The sequence below is a fragment of the Temnothorax nylanderi genome, unplaced genomic scaffold, assembly GCF_030848795.1.
Source record: "Temnothorax nylanderi isolate EJ_2023f unplaced genomic scaffold, tnyl_v1.0 TNYL_tig0020_pilon, whole genome shotgun sequence".
Taxonomy (NCBI): domain Eukaryota; kingdom Metazoa; phylum Arthropoda; class Insecta; order Hymenoptera; family Formicidae; genus Temnothorax; species Temnothorax nylanderi.
Window position 1 is genome coordinate 1235310 of NW_027249082.1, and position 17190 is coordinate 1252499.

Here is a 17190-nt window from a genome sequence, read left to right on the forward strand (position 1 = left end):
AATTACCCAAGTGACTTCAAACATAAATAAGTTCTTTTTCTCAAGAAAACGTGATTAAAATGCGAAACGAAAATCGAGGCGTCGGAGTTCTCGAAGGCGTGGAAGAGTAATCGCTCCGATTTTACTACCCGTCTGTATTAAACCTAAACAGGAGAACCGTTCCGGAGCAGATTCCGCGTTCGGGTGGAACGGGTAGAGAACCCCGGCCAATTTATGCCCCATAATTTCCATGGGAGAACAACGCTCTCCGTTCACGGCGCACATCGTCGCGACGCCTCCGCCCGATTCTCAGGAAATCGAGCGAGCTCTTAAATGCGCGGTGTAGTAGCGTCGTTACACGAATAGCGAGACTCGACGGGAAATTAGAAAACAGCGCCCGGATTAATCCGATGTCGAGGGTGCAACCGACATGCAGCTCGCTGCTCGCGTTGCATGGAAACATCCGGCGCAGAATTCAACAATCCGACAACAATCCGGTCGGCGCGGCGCAACGATGACGTCGTGTGCTCCCCCTAGAAATAAACCCTATACCGCTGTTAATGATCCGCTATTATTGTTTCCATTTTCGCGGCGCACTCCCGCGACTGTCCAATCAGCACCGGGTTTATTGGCTTTTAATTGATTACAAATGACAGTTTAATTGGGCTTCTCGCTCGCGCGTACCTTTCCCGGTCTAATGGCGGCGTTTCGAAAAATCGATCGCGCGTCATCGGGTCGTGCTTACATTTCCATCTGCTCTCGCCTACGACAGCCTACCGAAAACCACTGCTGCGTGCCGAACTCCGCGACGTAAACACGGATCGCGAATCCAAGTATGCGATAAAAATCAGTCGCGAAACCATGATCTCGAAAGCGTGTAAAAACACCGCGCGTTAATACCGTCTCTTTAATCTAGCGCGATTTAATCTCATTCCTGAATTTCGAGGATTGCTCTTTGAAACCGAGCCGAGAATTCCATCCGATACGCTTTCAGAGAATGATAATTTAACGAAAACGAACGCGTAACAACCCTACTCTCTGCAAAACGTCGCGACGTTTTGTGCGACGCATGTAAAATATGTATAAAATATGTGTGAGTGTGTCTCTTTCATACCGCTGAGTATTGAGTATCCACTCGCGGCTTTGCCATTCGCAATTACTCTTTACTCTCTAAATCTGAATCAGTGAATAGTAATGTGAATCAGTGAATAGTCACTGATTCAGATTTAGAGAGTACCTAATAATCGCGGATTGCGCACGGCATTCATAAATAAGCTGAAAATTTACAATCCCGTTAACGCGACGCGTTAAATCGAAATTGTTTGTGTTCACCATCTATAAAATATTACCATCTATAAAATTATATTTAATTATGCTGTTTCTTGCGATGCTATCATTACGCGCGTTATCCAGACGATCGATCGAGGCGAAGCGTGCGCGCTGAGACTGCAACGGGATCTTCATTATTCACGCAAACACGTTATGAAAATATGGGTGTCGGCCTAATTGACTTAACGGAAGAAGAGAACGCGCGTACAAATTAGCGTGGGCGAGCGATTTTTACGTTAGAGGTATAATTAATAGGAAGATACGATTTGTACGAAGATTACAGCGTTCGAGAGACGGGACTTTCGTGCGATTATCGCCGTAACGCCGATAACGAACATCAGCCGCGTGAATTACAGATGCATCTCAATCCGAATGAAATTACGCGGTTTGCGTATTGCCCTTATTGGCACGCTCTTATTTGCTCGCCGCGCGGATCCGTCTTAATTTAATAGAGCGATAAAACCCCGGAAATGGAGGACGCACGTGACTTAAGCGAAAGTAGAATTTCGTTCACGCGAAGATGTTCTCGTGATGATAGAGACCTAATCGAAATTCCACGCCGAGATACATCCGCGGAGAAAGTACCGTGACCAATGCGAGGAGATAGGTAGGTACCGCTGCGTATCTTTGCCGAGTATTTCACGATAAGCCGCGTATGCGGAACCAGAAAATTACAGGATTAATTCTGGCACGCGCGCCTTTCGGGAAATCGCGGCGATTCACAACGATGTCTGCTACTGGATGCGGTAAGTATCGAGTATAATAATAAGATACGCCCGCGATTGTAGGAAGGCGGTATCAATGAACATCGGTAATGGCAGGAGCTACGGTACACCCGCGACACTTTATCTCTATATTATTAATTGTCTCGCTCACTTTTGTTATTCTCGACCTAAATCGATCGCCTAAAGATCAAAGAAAAGAATTAGAATTTATTCTTACATTAAACAATTTGCCAAATAATTTATTTACAGATGTGACATATATGTTGAATATATACTGACATCAATGTCTGTTTGTTATTTTTGTATATCTTACAGCGTCATCAATTAAGAAATTATTCAGCTGCTTTTTCAATTACATACACGGTCTTTCTCAACAGCTACATTAAAATTAGTTTCACACACGAGGCAAACAATGAATGACGAAAAAGCATCAATCTTTAAGAACGCGATGGGAGTCAGGACAAAAAAAAATGAACCCTATTTTGTCACGGACGGCCTTACAGCGTGTCACATGGCTTTTCCACTCGCGCAACTTTAATCCCCCCTTATTCATCGTTCCAACGTATCTAAAAACCTGCGCTGCGCGATGGAATAAGTGTCGCGTTACTAGACGATGGAACGAATTGTCGGGTCGCGCGGTCGGTTTCGAAATCCACGCCTGTGACGATCAATCCGTAAGAGCCGATTGAATTTCACTTAAAGACTCAGGGGAGAAACGGAGAAGGCGGAAAATGCAGCGACGCGAATCGCACGCGGTAGGCGCGCGCGCGCGATCACGAATCGTGTGCACCACGAAATTACACGATTGAAGTTGCGAGTTGATTATAAATTTAATCACCGCGAATTATCGTGCGGCCGCAAGACAAGTTAAACCGCTTGTCCTGAAATTACAGACAAACGAGAGAAGCGCACTACAATTACGTTTCAACATTTATTACTTCCATGTAAATTAATATATTATTACGGTATAAATTAACGAGAAATCTTCATCGACGATTGCCCCAGACTTTCTTAGTTTCATTACTATCTGCTGTTACTCGCGAACTTTTCGATGTCGCTGAACGGACGCAGTTACTACGTCCGCGGCTAGAGAGTTAATCCACAATAACTGTCAACGTTGCGCAATGACATGTCACATATGATTATTAAAAGTCACCCCATAACGATACGAATATTACGCCGACCATGCAATATTTTACACGGACACTCGCATTGATGTCATTCTCGCGAGAAGAGGATTGTCAGTCATAACGAGATAATCGAGGATCATTCTATTTCTGGTTTCGGCAGCAGTTACTACGAAACGAATGCATCCGCGAGCGTCCGTGAAATTGTCGTTATATACATAATACCCTTGATCGATTAGCAGAATTTCAAACAATATACGCCGACGTATACACGTACCCCGCGTGTGAGCTTCATCGATTAAATCGGAAGCGCGTCACCGGCTATCGATTTCAAAACTCCAATATCGTATAACTCCGGCTCATCCGGCGCTTCTCTCTGCCTCTATCTATCTATCTCTCTCTTCCTCCATCTCTCTCGTCAGTTGTGTCCATCTCCGTTCACATTACGTTTCCATGCCTCGCATTTCTCTCCTTCCCCGCGAGGTACAGAGCTGTCTCTCTTGCGGGCGAGAATGAACGGCCGCCATTTCGCGGCGATGTTGCTGGTGCCCGAGTTGAAACGAGAGCGAGACGCCGAGCGTCGCTCTCCGAAGAAGGATGGAGAGCTGACGGATGAGGAAGAGAGACGGGGAGAGAGAGAGAGCAAGGAAAAGAGGGAGAGAGAAAGAGACATTGACCAGGAGGAACGGGGAATTTAAACGCCAAATTCAGGACTGAACCACCACCCATTTTCTCCCTCCTGTCCCTCTTGAGCTCCCGCGCTACCCTCTCGTCGAGTTTTACGTCACTCGATATATGCACGCGAGTTTATGCCGGCGAGCCGGTAATTCCGGCACGGGGCAAGAGTTTCACGTGAGCCACCCTTCCGGATCGAGGGGACGAATCGGAGGGGAAAACGAGAGATGGAAGACAGCGCGATACCAGAAAGAGACAGAGAGGGAGAGAGAGAGGAGATGACGGTGGCGAGAAGGCGCGAGATATCCGCCTTAGGAATTTCTGAAACGTCACTCGCGCGCGTAACTCGGCGGCCGTTTCGAAGGAAATTTAAGTTTCATGGGATCGAGGTGGTACCTGACTGCGAGCGAGCTGGTATACGTAAACGGTCGTTCGTATGCACGCCGAACGAGCAGACGGATGGTGCACGGGAGCGTGTAGGCGGCGATACATATATGAGCGATATGTCCCTAGATAGGCGAGAGAGTCGGAGCCCGGTATACGTCAGGACCCACGAATAAACCGGGGTTCGCGCGCCGTCGAGATACGACACGGTTATTAAAAATGAGTGGCCGCAGTCGGACGGACCGCGCAAAAATTGCGCGCGCGCGCTCTATTTAAATAACGCTGCTCTACTTGGAATCTACTCGTGCCGAGACAAAACGCGTTCAGCTGTACCTCTCGGCCAGGTCGGGCAGTCCCGGTCGACGAGAGAGGGAGAACAAATAGTCGATCTACGAAAATAAGGATGGGCGAGAATGCAAGCGGCAAAGTGGATGCGCTCTCTCGTTTGTATTTTGCGTCGCGCAGGTCTCTTGCGAACGAGGAAATTACGATCTCCATTCTAGGCGGCGTCGCGACGCTGAAATTGCGTCTTAAGAGTAAGTTGTCAGGGCGGTTCTAATTTCTACTGCTGCGAAATTATTTCTCCTTCGCGCGTCGCTTCGACGAATAACGTGGGTCATTGATCATCAAACTCGAATGTGATAGAAAAGCAACATAAAGATAAAATCATACAGAACGTGACAACACAAATAAGAACTAATAACGCAGTTCCGCGATTGTAATAATGGAAAATTTCTGTATCTTACCTCGACAAATTGCTCGGTGTTCGGGGAAGTAAAGCAGTCCATGCGACAGCAGGATTAAGACACCAAAAAGTCAGATGCACAAAGTAATGACTGTCATTCTCACACGATGATAAAAACCGTACAACCCGATAAAAATTGAAACGTAACGTTACACAAATCCTTTCACTCGCGATCGTCGAGGGACGCGGTCGGAATTAAAATACAATGAACAAAACTGCCGTCGTTCGACAACGGCAAATTAGTTGCCACGTTGCAGTTACCGGTAGAAGGAACACGCGCGCGACGGCCGTGTAAACAAATGTTATGCAAAATTGTTTGTCGACGCGGAGTAATGCCGCGGTGGCGGAAAAGAACAAGGATATGGAGGAGGGAGGAAAACGGCAATATGCATGGACAATTCTCAATCGCGCTGGTCCGCGGTATGTATGGTTTGTCCGGCGAATGATTTCCCCGATACACGCGCGTCTCGCGATTCAACGAGAAAAAAAAAGCGAAGCCACTCCGTCCGCTAATAAAACTTTCAATTGCGTTTCTCTCGCGAAAAATGCGATAATTTTCATACGGGCCAATACCCCCGTCATCTTCGCTCGCGGCCAACTCGTTGGTAATTACACGCGCTTACCGCTCGCGACGCGAAAAAAAAGAAGATATGAAGAGAAGAGAAAAAAAGAGAGGGGAAAAAATGTCGCGCCGCGCTGAAAAGTCTGTCGCAAAAGCGAGCTCATAGCGTAACTTTTAATTACATTTATCTGCCGGAGATGACGCGTCCCGGCCCTTTTTATCCCGCGGTTACTCTCCCGTCCGAGCTTGAGAGCACGTCAACACTCAATTACAGTGATACACGCGCGTCTCTTCTTTCTTTCTGTCTATCGCGGATCTTTCGCACGTGTAACGCACCATTTGAAAGCCGTGCATTATTTTACGTAGAAATATCTCAGAGAAATCGCGTGCATATTAAGTCACGTTTGAAATCATTCTATAGATATCTTCGAAATACGTAAACTTAATTTCTAAAAATCTCCAAGTTCAGGAATATATATTTCAGTCCCTGCACGTTTAAATCACGACGGGATTACATTTCTGGGCAAATAATTTTAATCGGATGGTAAACGAGAGCCATGAGTAAAAAATTAGTAAAAGTAAATAAGCGCATTCATTCCTCTCTTTCCCTTTTTTCGATTTTATGTGTTCCGATCCTCAGATTCCTCAGGGCATTTAATCAAGTAGTATTCTCGAGTGACTAATTGGCAGTCTCAACTCACACGCGCGTACGTGATGGAGTAGCACGGATGAACGTGAAAGAGGAAACGGGAATGACAGCGGAGGGAAGGAAGACCCCTCGTGCGCGTAGAACACGTCTGTTCGCGGTCTCATTATTACGTTTCGCGGTTGTTCGTGCTGGTACGGCTACCGACAAAACATCGATGCTCGACATAATGCGCTCGCGAGCACGCGCGAGCACGCGCGAGTACTTACACGCCCGCACCGCGGCCGCGGAAATTGGTCTGTCAATGTCGCCGCCCTTTTGAACGTCGACAAAACGTCGACTGGCCTGCCGGGGTTAAACGTCGCTTTGGTTGCGCGATCCGAATGTTCTATTCGGCAATTTCGGCGACTTGGAAAGCTTTTGTCATCGAGGACCGATTCGCCTGCCAATTTATCTGATCTCAATGATACGCGCGTTCCGAGAGCTCGCCGTTACGTGTTATTTATCTCCCACCTCGTATATATATGTATATTCTCACGCGTAAATATCCCGAATTCAAACGATTAAAGCACCAAAAATTTGTCAGAAATTCCAGCGTGTACGCATGTATGCATTGAACGGTTGTTCAGATTAAACGATAATTATCATTTATACTGAGAAATCGGCAGGATGTGAATCGATCAGACAAATAAAATCGAGAGCTTTTATTAGGCTGTTTAATCAATGAAAGAAACGATTTATTATAAGAGATATTCCGACATAAAAATCCCGCGAACGTGCGCCACGTAGCGCGTCTAAGCAATTACTCGGCTCGATCGCGACTGTTCCCCCCACTCGACCCTCCCCCCGAGGTCGAAGGCCCGCATACCAAACAATAACAAGGGTAGGTATCGAAAATACAATACGGCTAACGGAAAACGCGCCGTTACAATACCAATAATTTTCTTATATTCTCTCATCTCGATGTGTATCTTGGCATTAAGCATTTCTATCTTTTCTGCCTAATGTAGAAAACTAGTTCGTACAATAATGACCTCTTGATAATATCACGCGATGTAATTGCGGAATACGAAAAGGTGTACGTAACAGTTTTAAAACGTTATTTCGCTTTTTTAAATTAAACGAATAGTATTCGTGCGTACGAAAAAAACTTTAGAATTAATGATAATGAAACAATCTCGAGGGAAATTAATAAATAGAGCGGCCGCAGCGCCCGCACGTCTGGCGTTGTCGGCCGTTGAAATTTTGAACAAGCGACTTATTGCGTGCTCGCTCGTTATGGAATATCGAAGGCACAGTGCTCAATTCTAAGAAGCGTCATAAGCGGATTCGGCGCGCGCCAGAATGGAAAGAGAGAAAATGAAATTTCCGACTGCATCGACCTCGCTCTTCGAACGGCTAGCTGGGGGATGAGAAAGTGGAATACGCTTCGAGAGGATAAATATCAAGAATTATACGCCACAAAAAAAAACGTGCGTTTTTAATATATCTCTAAACAAATATAATTTTGCGAGGTAAATTTCTCTATTCACTTCCACTTAAAATAAAATTCCGATCACGAAGAATGCACCGCGTATTATTTTCGATCGATCGTGTCTCTAAGGAAGGAAGTATAAAAATTATTGTGGATGAGTATATATTTGTACAATTTATCTTTGCGCTGTCTCACTAAGAATATTTTTTAGTTTAATAATACAGCACGTCTAAAATAGCATTATACTGAAGATAGAGAAGCATAGTAATACTCAATGTGGATTTAATCATATTTCAACGATTGAAATGTGTTACAATCGCAAATTAAACGATGTAATATTAAAACATTAAAATTACTACATACCGTTATTCGCACGCAACTTTATTACTTGTTCGTTCAATGGACCGATTGAGTGAACGCTAAAGGCGGTTCGACCGTGACGGAAAAAAATCGGAATTTCTTTTCTCGCGACCATGAAGTGTAGTAACAGAAATCAGGTGCGAATTAGCAGCAACAATGACGAATGGAGTCGAGTGGTGGCGATTAAAATTCCACCCGCGAGAAAATCGTGTGAAGCGCGGAAATTGTGCGCGTGGTTACCGTGAAAAGGTCCCTCGCGCGTATCATTAAGACCTTTTCACTCGCTCTAATTTCCCGCCATTCTACCGAGCTCGCCAACGCAGACGCAAAACCCGGAGATGGAGTCTGGAGATGAGTCTCTGACCGGAATAAACATCACACTTCGGGAATGGACTTTCTACCATCTTCGCGCGTGCCTTTTTTTCACTGAGATTTTGTGGGTCAGTATTACTTTGACCGCGATGCTACATGTGTGAGTCTCGAAACATCATGAAAGCGGGATCATTGGCAAAGATTTCTTTCGGCAAAATGTGCAACTCGTAATAACCCTTTCATCCTTAAATTCTCATTAGCACTAAAAAAAACATGTGCGTCAAGAATAAACATTAAAGATAAAAAAGAGGCACGTACAATTGCGTTAATAATCTAGTTTTCGACTCATTTGCATTAAATACACATATTGCATTAAATTAAAATAAATTTCTAATATGATTAATTGTTCAAAAGCAAATAATCGCAACGAGAACATTAACGAGAACAGGATGATCGCGAGGCGCTGGCCGTCATGCGGCTGCGATTTTTCAATGAAATTCGACGAAATTCAACGAAATTCGACGCATCGGCGATTATATAACGCGATCCGCTTCCAGCGAGACTCATGTAAATTTCAGGAAGATTGCCGAGCGAATATTTCGTGCGATGGTGCCGACGCGAGAAAATCCGGTCGTCGCCGGATAATTCGCTGATGGCTAATGGCCATCCAACCGGAGCGGTGCACGTGCAACGCGAATTTAATTCGGTGTACCTGCATATTGCCGTGGCGGGCGATAACACATCTATATAGGCCGCTATCCTGAAGAGCGAGGTAGTCTCATGCAGAAACAGAAATAAATTAATAAACAGCAGTCTATTTCCCATCGCGGAAATGACGGATTCGAATACGCGTCGAACGTGACGCCACAGTAAAGCGTATTAATTATATTTCGATAATTCATCTCGCATCGAACGACTTGATCTCTAAAGCCGTATACAATGGGAAATCTATGTATGTATCAATGTATGAAAACAATAATGTCGATGCAAGTTTATAGAAAAAAAATCTATTCTCAAAAATATTCTTCCTCATCCAATAATCAACTCTCTTAAAAAATAATATAAATTTTTAGCCATTATATATCCGTTTGCTTTAATTAGAACACATTACGACAGTCAAAATGTCAGCGGTTATATTATATGTCTCAAAATACATATGTAAAATGGAAGTAATTTTTCGAGAGAAAAATACGTAATAAATGGCCAACTTGATATACATGCAATCTGTTTATACCTCATCTAACGCAGCGCACAATATGCGCAGTGCACAATATTTGTCATCAAACATGGTACAAGTGAAGTAAACAGATAAATGAACATGAGGAATAATTGCGCGATCAAATGCATACTCGGTTATTAAATGATATTTAGTCGCCGATTGAAGTGCCGTAGATTTCGTTATCGTTTTTGGAACGATGCTTATATTATATTGCTTATACAGAGTGTTCCGGGAAGTTCCGCGGCACCAGCGCGACGGAAAATATATTTCTCCCGTATAATTCGCATTGTATCATTTTCCCTCTCACGAATGCACCTCTTTTAAATATTCCCAGGGCAGAACTCAAGCGCGGTACACACTATTTTGGAAAACCCCCGACCGTATATAACCCGACGTTTCGCAAAACTTTTCCCGGTCGTGAAGCGGCTCCGCGCCGCTGAAAATACTCGCGACAGTTTCGCGCGAGTATTCTTTTTATTATGAAAAGATGGAAAGCGAGTCCCGCTGGAAAAATAAAGAGCGGTCCCACGCTCCCGCGCGAAAAAACCGTTCCGCGTGAGAATACCGATCGTTATCTCGTGCAGAAAATTCAGGAGTCACGCGAAATTAGGATGAATTCAATTAAAGCCCCGCCCGTCCAGAGAGAAAATTCGATAAAAATGCGGACAACGTCTTCGCCATTGTCAGCCGAATTAGATTGCATCCGGTTCGTCAGAGAAGTCGATAGATATATATTTTGAAAGCGCGATCTTTTAGTTTTGCGCGACCCATTTCAAAAGAACGTATTGAGAGCTGTAACGTATCGTTCAGGATATGCGCGCGGTTTGTCAAACTTCACACTCCGAGTAGAAAGTGATGGACTCGGTTGCTGATTACGTGATGGACGTACATTGGACTCGCGAGTAGCCTTGGAACCGAAATAATTGGAACTCGAGTGCCCGTGAAAGCAGTGCGAGATATGAATATATAATAAACGCAATTGTCGCTTTTTTTTAGAAAATGCGAAATATTAGTTCGGCAGTATCTTGATGTGTAAGTCTGGACGGCGCACTTTCTAAAGAAATTTTAAATGCAATGCAAAGACAGACACTTTAAGCATTAATTGAACAATTAAGTAAATGATTTAACTTAAAAATACAGATTGTTTTTTAATAAAAAAATATCCGGAATTACAGCTCTTAAAATAATATAAAAAAATAATGCTTGTTAATTCGTTGTAGCACATTTTTGTCGCAGTATATTTACGACGATAAATTGATAAATCTGCAGGGCGTTCGCGCAGATGTAAAAAAGAAGGAACGTGGAAAGTCAGGTATGATTTGGATCGCATCCAAACGTAATCGGAACTGTCGGTTCTACTGTGCGCGAAAGTATCGTATGCAGGAAGTTTTGAACGGTCGTTTTGTCATGCCCGAGTTCATATCGGAGGAACGTTACGATGAACGAGAAACGCGGATGACGCTTCGCTCCTGTATGATGTTATAAATACGCGTTCGCGACGAAATGCACGCTGAATTGTTCGAGATATTACCGTTAATTTGTAAACATTTGGATCTCCAATTAAGTCGCAATGGTCTAGAATATTTCAATATAAATCCAGCGCAAGAGTAAAAGTAAAATAAACCGGTCAAAGTATATATTAGAGAATACCAATGTGTTATAGTGTCTTGAGATAACAATTAGGATAAGCTAGACCTGTTTTGACGCCTGAGGCAATCGCCTGTCTGCTTGGATCGTAATTTGATCTTGAACTTGAAGCAACTATATGCCCCCACGCGTGGACTGGAGTCACCTTGCACATATCGACACTATATTACTCGATTGATTAAACAATTGAGTAGAAGTTAAAGTTCATGTATGTATACATTTTTAATTAAATTCAAAGTATTTTCCATACGTTTATGTATATTATAAAAAGTATGTATATATGTAAAATATGTAGTCTAGAAAGAAATATAAGTTATATACCTAGCGACGATCTAAACGGTTAAAAGAGATAAGAAGAAAGTAATTTTTCTAGCGGTAATAAAGACGGTGCAATAAAGCACGCTGCGATGCGCGCGATGAATTGATTATGAATGTATTTTATAAAATTATAAATGCTAACGAGAGAATACTTGATTAACGCACGAAGGAAAGAATGAAGTTTCGCGCTCGGGCTGGCGCTCAATTCGTTATTGTCTTTCTAAACGAGAGAGCACTCGGCGACATGGACCAAATTAACGGTGCGCGGTTAGGTATGTTAAGCGAAAGGGGGAAGGAACCTCGATATACAACGTCGTGTCTTTTGTGAAACGTCGGAGAAAGTCGGTAAACCGTTTTCCTCGCGCGGAATCGCGAAGACGGTGGAAACGACGGAGCGACGGAGCACAACGGAGGTTAAAATTTGATGCAACCTCGCCTAGGGTTACACGTGGGAAGCCGTGCCGCTCGAAACAAAAGCGGCGTGACGTAAGCAATTGCGAGCGCGTGCCGTTCCGACCTCGCCTTCTCCGCGGAGATACATTGTACCGTGATAATGAAAGCGAACTGTAACATAAGCGTGCAACAGTTGTACAAAAATAGAAATGCCAAAGTGCGCAAGAGTAACGATAGTTTATCCCTAAAGCTGCATGTGTCGTCGAAATCTCGGTTATATTTTTTTCTAAATAAATTTTGTGCAATTCTGTTTTATCGTATAAATAAAAATGATCAGATTATCAGAGAGACCAAGAAAGACTGGGATTTTATTTCTGTAAAATGCGTTTTGAGATTCAATATTTTTTCTAATGAATGCTTGGTGAAAAGTTTCGATAGTACTATGAAATACGATGAAATACGGAAAACTAGTATTTAGATGTAAATGTCTATGCATTTGCATGTTCGACTTGTTTTCGAGCTAACTTTCTTAGTTTGTCAGACATGTTTTGATACTTTAGTCCGTATATCTTTCTACGAGACATCTCGCTATCTTGAAGTGAAATTTATTTAATCGAGTACTCAATATCGATATCAGATGCAATTAATAACAATATTGCCCCCCCCCCCAAAATACGTCAATAAAAATGCATACACTTTAGATAAAACGAATCGCTTTCAAACATAAATATGCATATCCCGTTTCTACAAGTGTTGCTCTAAATGAGCTTCTCTCTGTTTTTCTCTTCGCAGCGTACTTAAGCTTCGAATTTCATCGCGCGAAACGTACGCGATAATGGGTTAAGTATAGCGGCATGTAAACCGAGACTTTCGTAATGCAAGATCCCGCGCGCGTTGCATCGTGGCATTCGTCGTTCATGTCCTTTTGTCGAGGCGACTGGGTCGCCCCCGACAAACTGGTAAACTGGCAAGTTCCAAGTGTCGCCGGGAGACCGTGGCTCGTTGCTTTCTCCGTCCTTCTCCGGCCGCCCGCGCTGGCATTTCGAAAGAGCTCGAAGTCGCGGAACAATGAGACCTGATATCGCTCGGTTCAACTACGTACCTCTCTTCTACCTCGCCACCGTCAACGACGACGAGAACGACGTCGTGCCACCACGTCGACATCGCCCGTGTTATTGTGCGCACGTCGGGGACGGCTTACCTAACGGCGTACAATTATCGTCCCTGAAAAACTCACCCCGCCAGACGGTCTCCTTTTTTCTCACCTCCCGCTCTTTTCTCTCGGTTTATGGAATCAACGTTTTAGCGCTCGCGGCCGCTCAGGATGTAATTAATCCTCGGCGCGTTAGCCGCTGAAAATGAGGATAGACGTTTATGCGTAAACTTGCGCACTTTCTTATAACGCCATGACGGATGGAATCTCGCATTTATCTGCGCAATGTAAAAACGCGACGGAATGCAGATCCGCGGACTGTCCTATGTGTCTAGTGTTTTAGATTGGTATATTTTCTTACGTTCGCCGCGTGGACGTGCGACGGCAATACTTTCACGACAACGTAGCGAAAACCACCGAAATTCCAACAAATTATATAAAAGGCCGCCTTAATTGTTCCAGTGTGCTCGTTATGCGAAAGCGAGACGATTTCTGCGACTGCGGGAATGCCGAAGCTACACCGCAAATTGACTCTTTCGAAGGGAACTGAAATTCTGTCGGGCAAAACGACCACGCCCGACCACGCTCGTGATTTTTATGCTTTCGTTACGAATGGAAATTTTTGTTTAATTTTACCAGAGGGCCGCACCTGAAAAAATAGCGCTGATAACGGTCGCATCAGAGATCAGAGTAGCCGCGGCCAGTAATTGTCAACCGCGGGACTGCGGACGCGTATTTGTTGTCCGTTTCCTCCGAGGAAACGTTTTGCCCGCTTTTCATCCTCGTTTTTCCCATTTCCCGACTAATTTTCGCGCCGCCCACGCGATTACGTCATGCGCCGGTAGGAAGTCTTCGCCGAGCGCTACCGTATCAAGATCATGCATTCGCGAAACGGCCATTTACGATGGGACATTTTCCGCATCGGTTTCAATGATCTGGCGTGAAAGAATGGGGCTGCTTTCTACGCAGAAAGTCTAATTATTGCATTTAGAATACGAGCTCCCTCACCTCTCTCTCTCTCTCTCTCTCTCTTTCTCTTAAATCTCTCCTACACACTTGTTCTCTACGCTCGTGATTTTTTGCTAGATACGATGTTGCCAAGATTTAAACGCCCGAAGGCTCGAAAGCGTAAGAATAATCTTCGCCGCTTATCTTTAAACGTTAACGATCTGAAGATCGGATTGTTCAATTCACTCACTTAGCACTTTGTGAATTGAAAGAGCCCCCCGCGATGCTCCACTTTTCTCGATAATCGCGCAAATAATTGTAATCGGTCTAATGGAAAGCCGGGGCAGCTTGTGAACCGCCTAAAAAGTTCCCTCGGAAAGTAATCAGCTTAATCAGACACAGACAATTACGTGTAATTATACCGGGCGCCACGCAATTTCTCCTTTCGATCTACTCGCAACGCTTCTTTACGAGGTAACGCGCTTAATGCTCGCGAGAGTTTACGCGGGCGATAAAACCGAAGTTGACGGCGCAGGAACGCAGGCTCATTGTCAGACTAGAAGAAGAGACAGCCTCGCGGCGCTCGTGCGTCGGACGTTATCTTAATATTTCGCGCGAAAGGCAATGAAACTTAAACGATCGTAGTTTCTCGTACTCTCGTACTGCGTTACGCGTCCTTTACGAGAGACAGCAACGAGAATTTCGTTCCTTTATAAGCACGCCACTTATATACGTGCCTTTCTCCGATAAAATGTGCGCGGACGGACATTAAATCTTGCACGTTTAGCGTAATTAGTATTTGCTCGTTCAAACTTTACTTAGCTGTCAGCTGATCGGCGTGTTTCACTGATCAATCTCAGTCAAGTACGGACGATCAAGATTTAGGAAGATAAGTTACTAACAAAACTTATACAAGTTCTAGAAATTAAACAAATTAAGCACGTCTGAAACCTGTCCCATTTTTACGATTAACAATGATAAATTTAATGATATCAGATACTAAATTGTAATATTAATTTCATCTGTTAAAATAAACATATGTGAGGCAGAAGACCGCAAAAAATGACATTGGTCGCTCACCCTACTTTCCCCAAAATGCGTCAATTAATCGCGATCATTTTCGAGACTTCGAAGCGTATCCAGTTCCCAACACTCTCGCTGAGAATCCTTTGGCCGTGAGCGTGCAACGCGGGGCCGCTGTCTTTCTTCCCACCATGGCGAAAGGCGACCGCGGCAGCGGCAGCGGCGGGCCAAAGCAAGAGTCAACGTACGTACGCTCGGTTCCGCTCCGCGACGGCGAGGATACTACCGACAGTGTGCCATCGAAAGGAGTCAGTTTCCGCGTGGTCTCCGGCGCGTCGGTCACGCCAGGTGTTGTTTCTCTACCTGCCCGCTCCGCGTGTCCTCCACTCACGGTGAGCACGCACGTAACACCGTGGAGATGCGCTCGACGCTCCGCAATGTTCATCGCGCCCAAGTCGCGCTACTCTCGCTGGGTGAGTACGAGATGCGGATGCGAAACTCTCGCGATACGATGCTCAGCGGATTAGTTGTAGGAAGTTATGCGCGGGCCAAATCGGCGAATTCACGCTCCGGTGGGCGCACCGAAGACGGCGAAGACGTGAGACGCGAAAGTCTAGCTATTGACGCGCGAACTTGACCATTGTCTCGAGAAGAAAAGATACGATTGGATAGCTACGATGTTGTATGATTGACATAAATGTTCGCGCGATACTGTAGCGTGACGGAAATGTAATACTGTTCGGCATTGAAACATCGGCGTGACGCTTGGCTGCTCAAAAATCTAAGTAATCGCCGTAATCGGTGTTACAAATAATGAACGTAATATATATAAATCAAATAAAATAATAGATTCATGGACGTTACTTAAGATTGTAACGTTGTGTGATTAAAAATGTAACTTATAAATAATAAAATTGAATAATTATCAGAGATCACAGAAAGATTATTTTGAATATCAAATCGAGGGATAATCTTGGTCTATTTTCGGTATTGCAATCAACTCGAGAACATCATTGAGATGCATCCTCGATGCTAAGTACATGATCGCTCGGTGTAGAGGATTGTATACCACGTAAACACGCGTTCACTGACACGTGCCGAGGTCCCCGGGGAATCTGTCGAGAATCGAGGGCAACTGGTTAGCACCAGCCGTCGTCTATATATCCGTTTCCACGGAACTCGGAGTTGCCGTAAACCCGGCTGGAATCGTATCTCCGGCTGACGTCAGGCGTCGTCCTAGCCGTCGGCGCCGACGTCGACGCCGTCGCCGACGCCAATGTTGACGCGGACCAACAGCAGCGTCGGAACACCACGGGGAAATCAAGCGTTCTCCGCTTTTATTTGCATAAAATAATGGGACTGACCGCGTCACGTTCGAAACGTCGGCCTCGCAGATTTTCCCTGCGAGTTTCATTATTCCCCGGCACATCTGCCGCTCCTCCCGGCCCGAGACCGCGCGATGGTACTTCGATTCCGCGTTCGGCAACAACAGGCGGCAGTCATTAAGCCGGATGCAAATGGGATAGAGCACGCGTAAGGAAATTCCCAGCGCAAATTCTTTCTCTTGTCGCGTGTCGCGAGTAGAATCGCAAGTGCGCGGAGAAGCTGAATGCCTAGAAAGAGAATGCAATTGCGAGAGAAGGATTAAAGGATGTCAAATCTATCAAATATAAATATATCTGTCTTCGTTCGCGTGCACCGGTGTAAATGTAAAACTCGCGTGAAATAAAGGTATAAATTTGCGGCTGTGGGGAAAAAGGACAATATGAACTTCGAAAGTTCCAAAGACGCTTGTGGATAACTACCATATTCTGTACATGAGAGATAAGTGGCTCACGGCCGTGTTTTTTCGCTCATTATTTACGCAATCGCGCTAATTTCACGTGAACCCTTTCTATTCTTTTTTTTTTTCGCTCCAAGCGCGACGTCTCACGAAATCCATGGCGGTTGAATAGTGGTGGCACCGCGCCGCGAAATGGGATTATGTCGAATTCGTGGTAAAGCCCGACAGTGCAAACTAATTCGTCGCTCGGGTATTTTTAATTCGCGGGCAGGCGTACGCGCGGATCGGCGAAAAAAACCGCTTTTGCCAGCGATTGTAACCGTCGAACGTAACCGTACGTGCGCCTGTACAAACATCATCGGACCGATGGTTCGGAATCCCGGCCGCC

At 44.8% G+C, this 17190-nt stretch overlaps 1 protein-coding gene across 6 annotated transcripts in view; it reads right to left on the minus strand.

Annotated features, from left to right (window-relative positions):
* Qin (tudor domain-containing protein qin) overlaps window positions 1–17190 on the minus strand; it is a 150718-nt gene that overhangs the window by 97951 nt on the left and 35577 nt on the right. Inside the window, exon 1 of one of the 6 annotated variants that reach the window (XM_071699939.1) lies at window positions 4966–5022. The exons of the other annotated variants lie outside the window; for them this stretch is intronic. Coding sequence (XP_071556040.1) covers window positions 4966–5007 — 42 coding nt within the window. The 5' untranslated portion in view covers window positions 5008–5022. Of the gene's footprint in view, window positions 1–4965; window positions 5023–17190 lie in introns of those variants that run through there. 6 annotated transcript variants of the gene reach the window in all.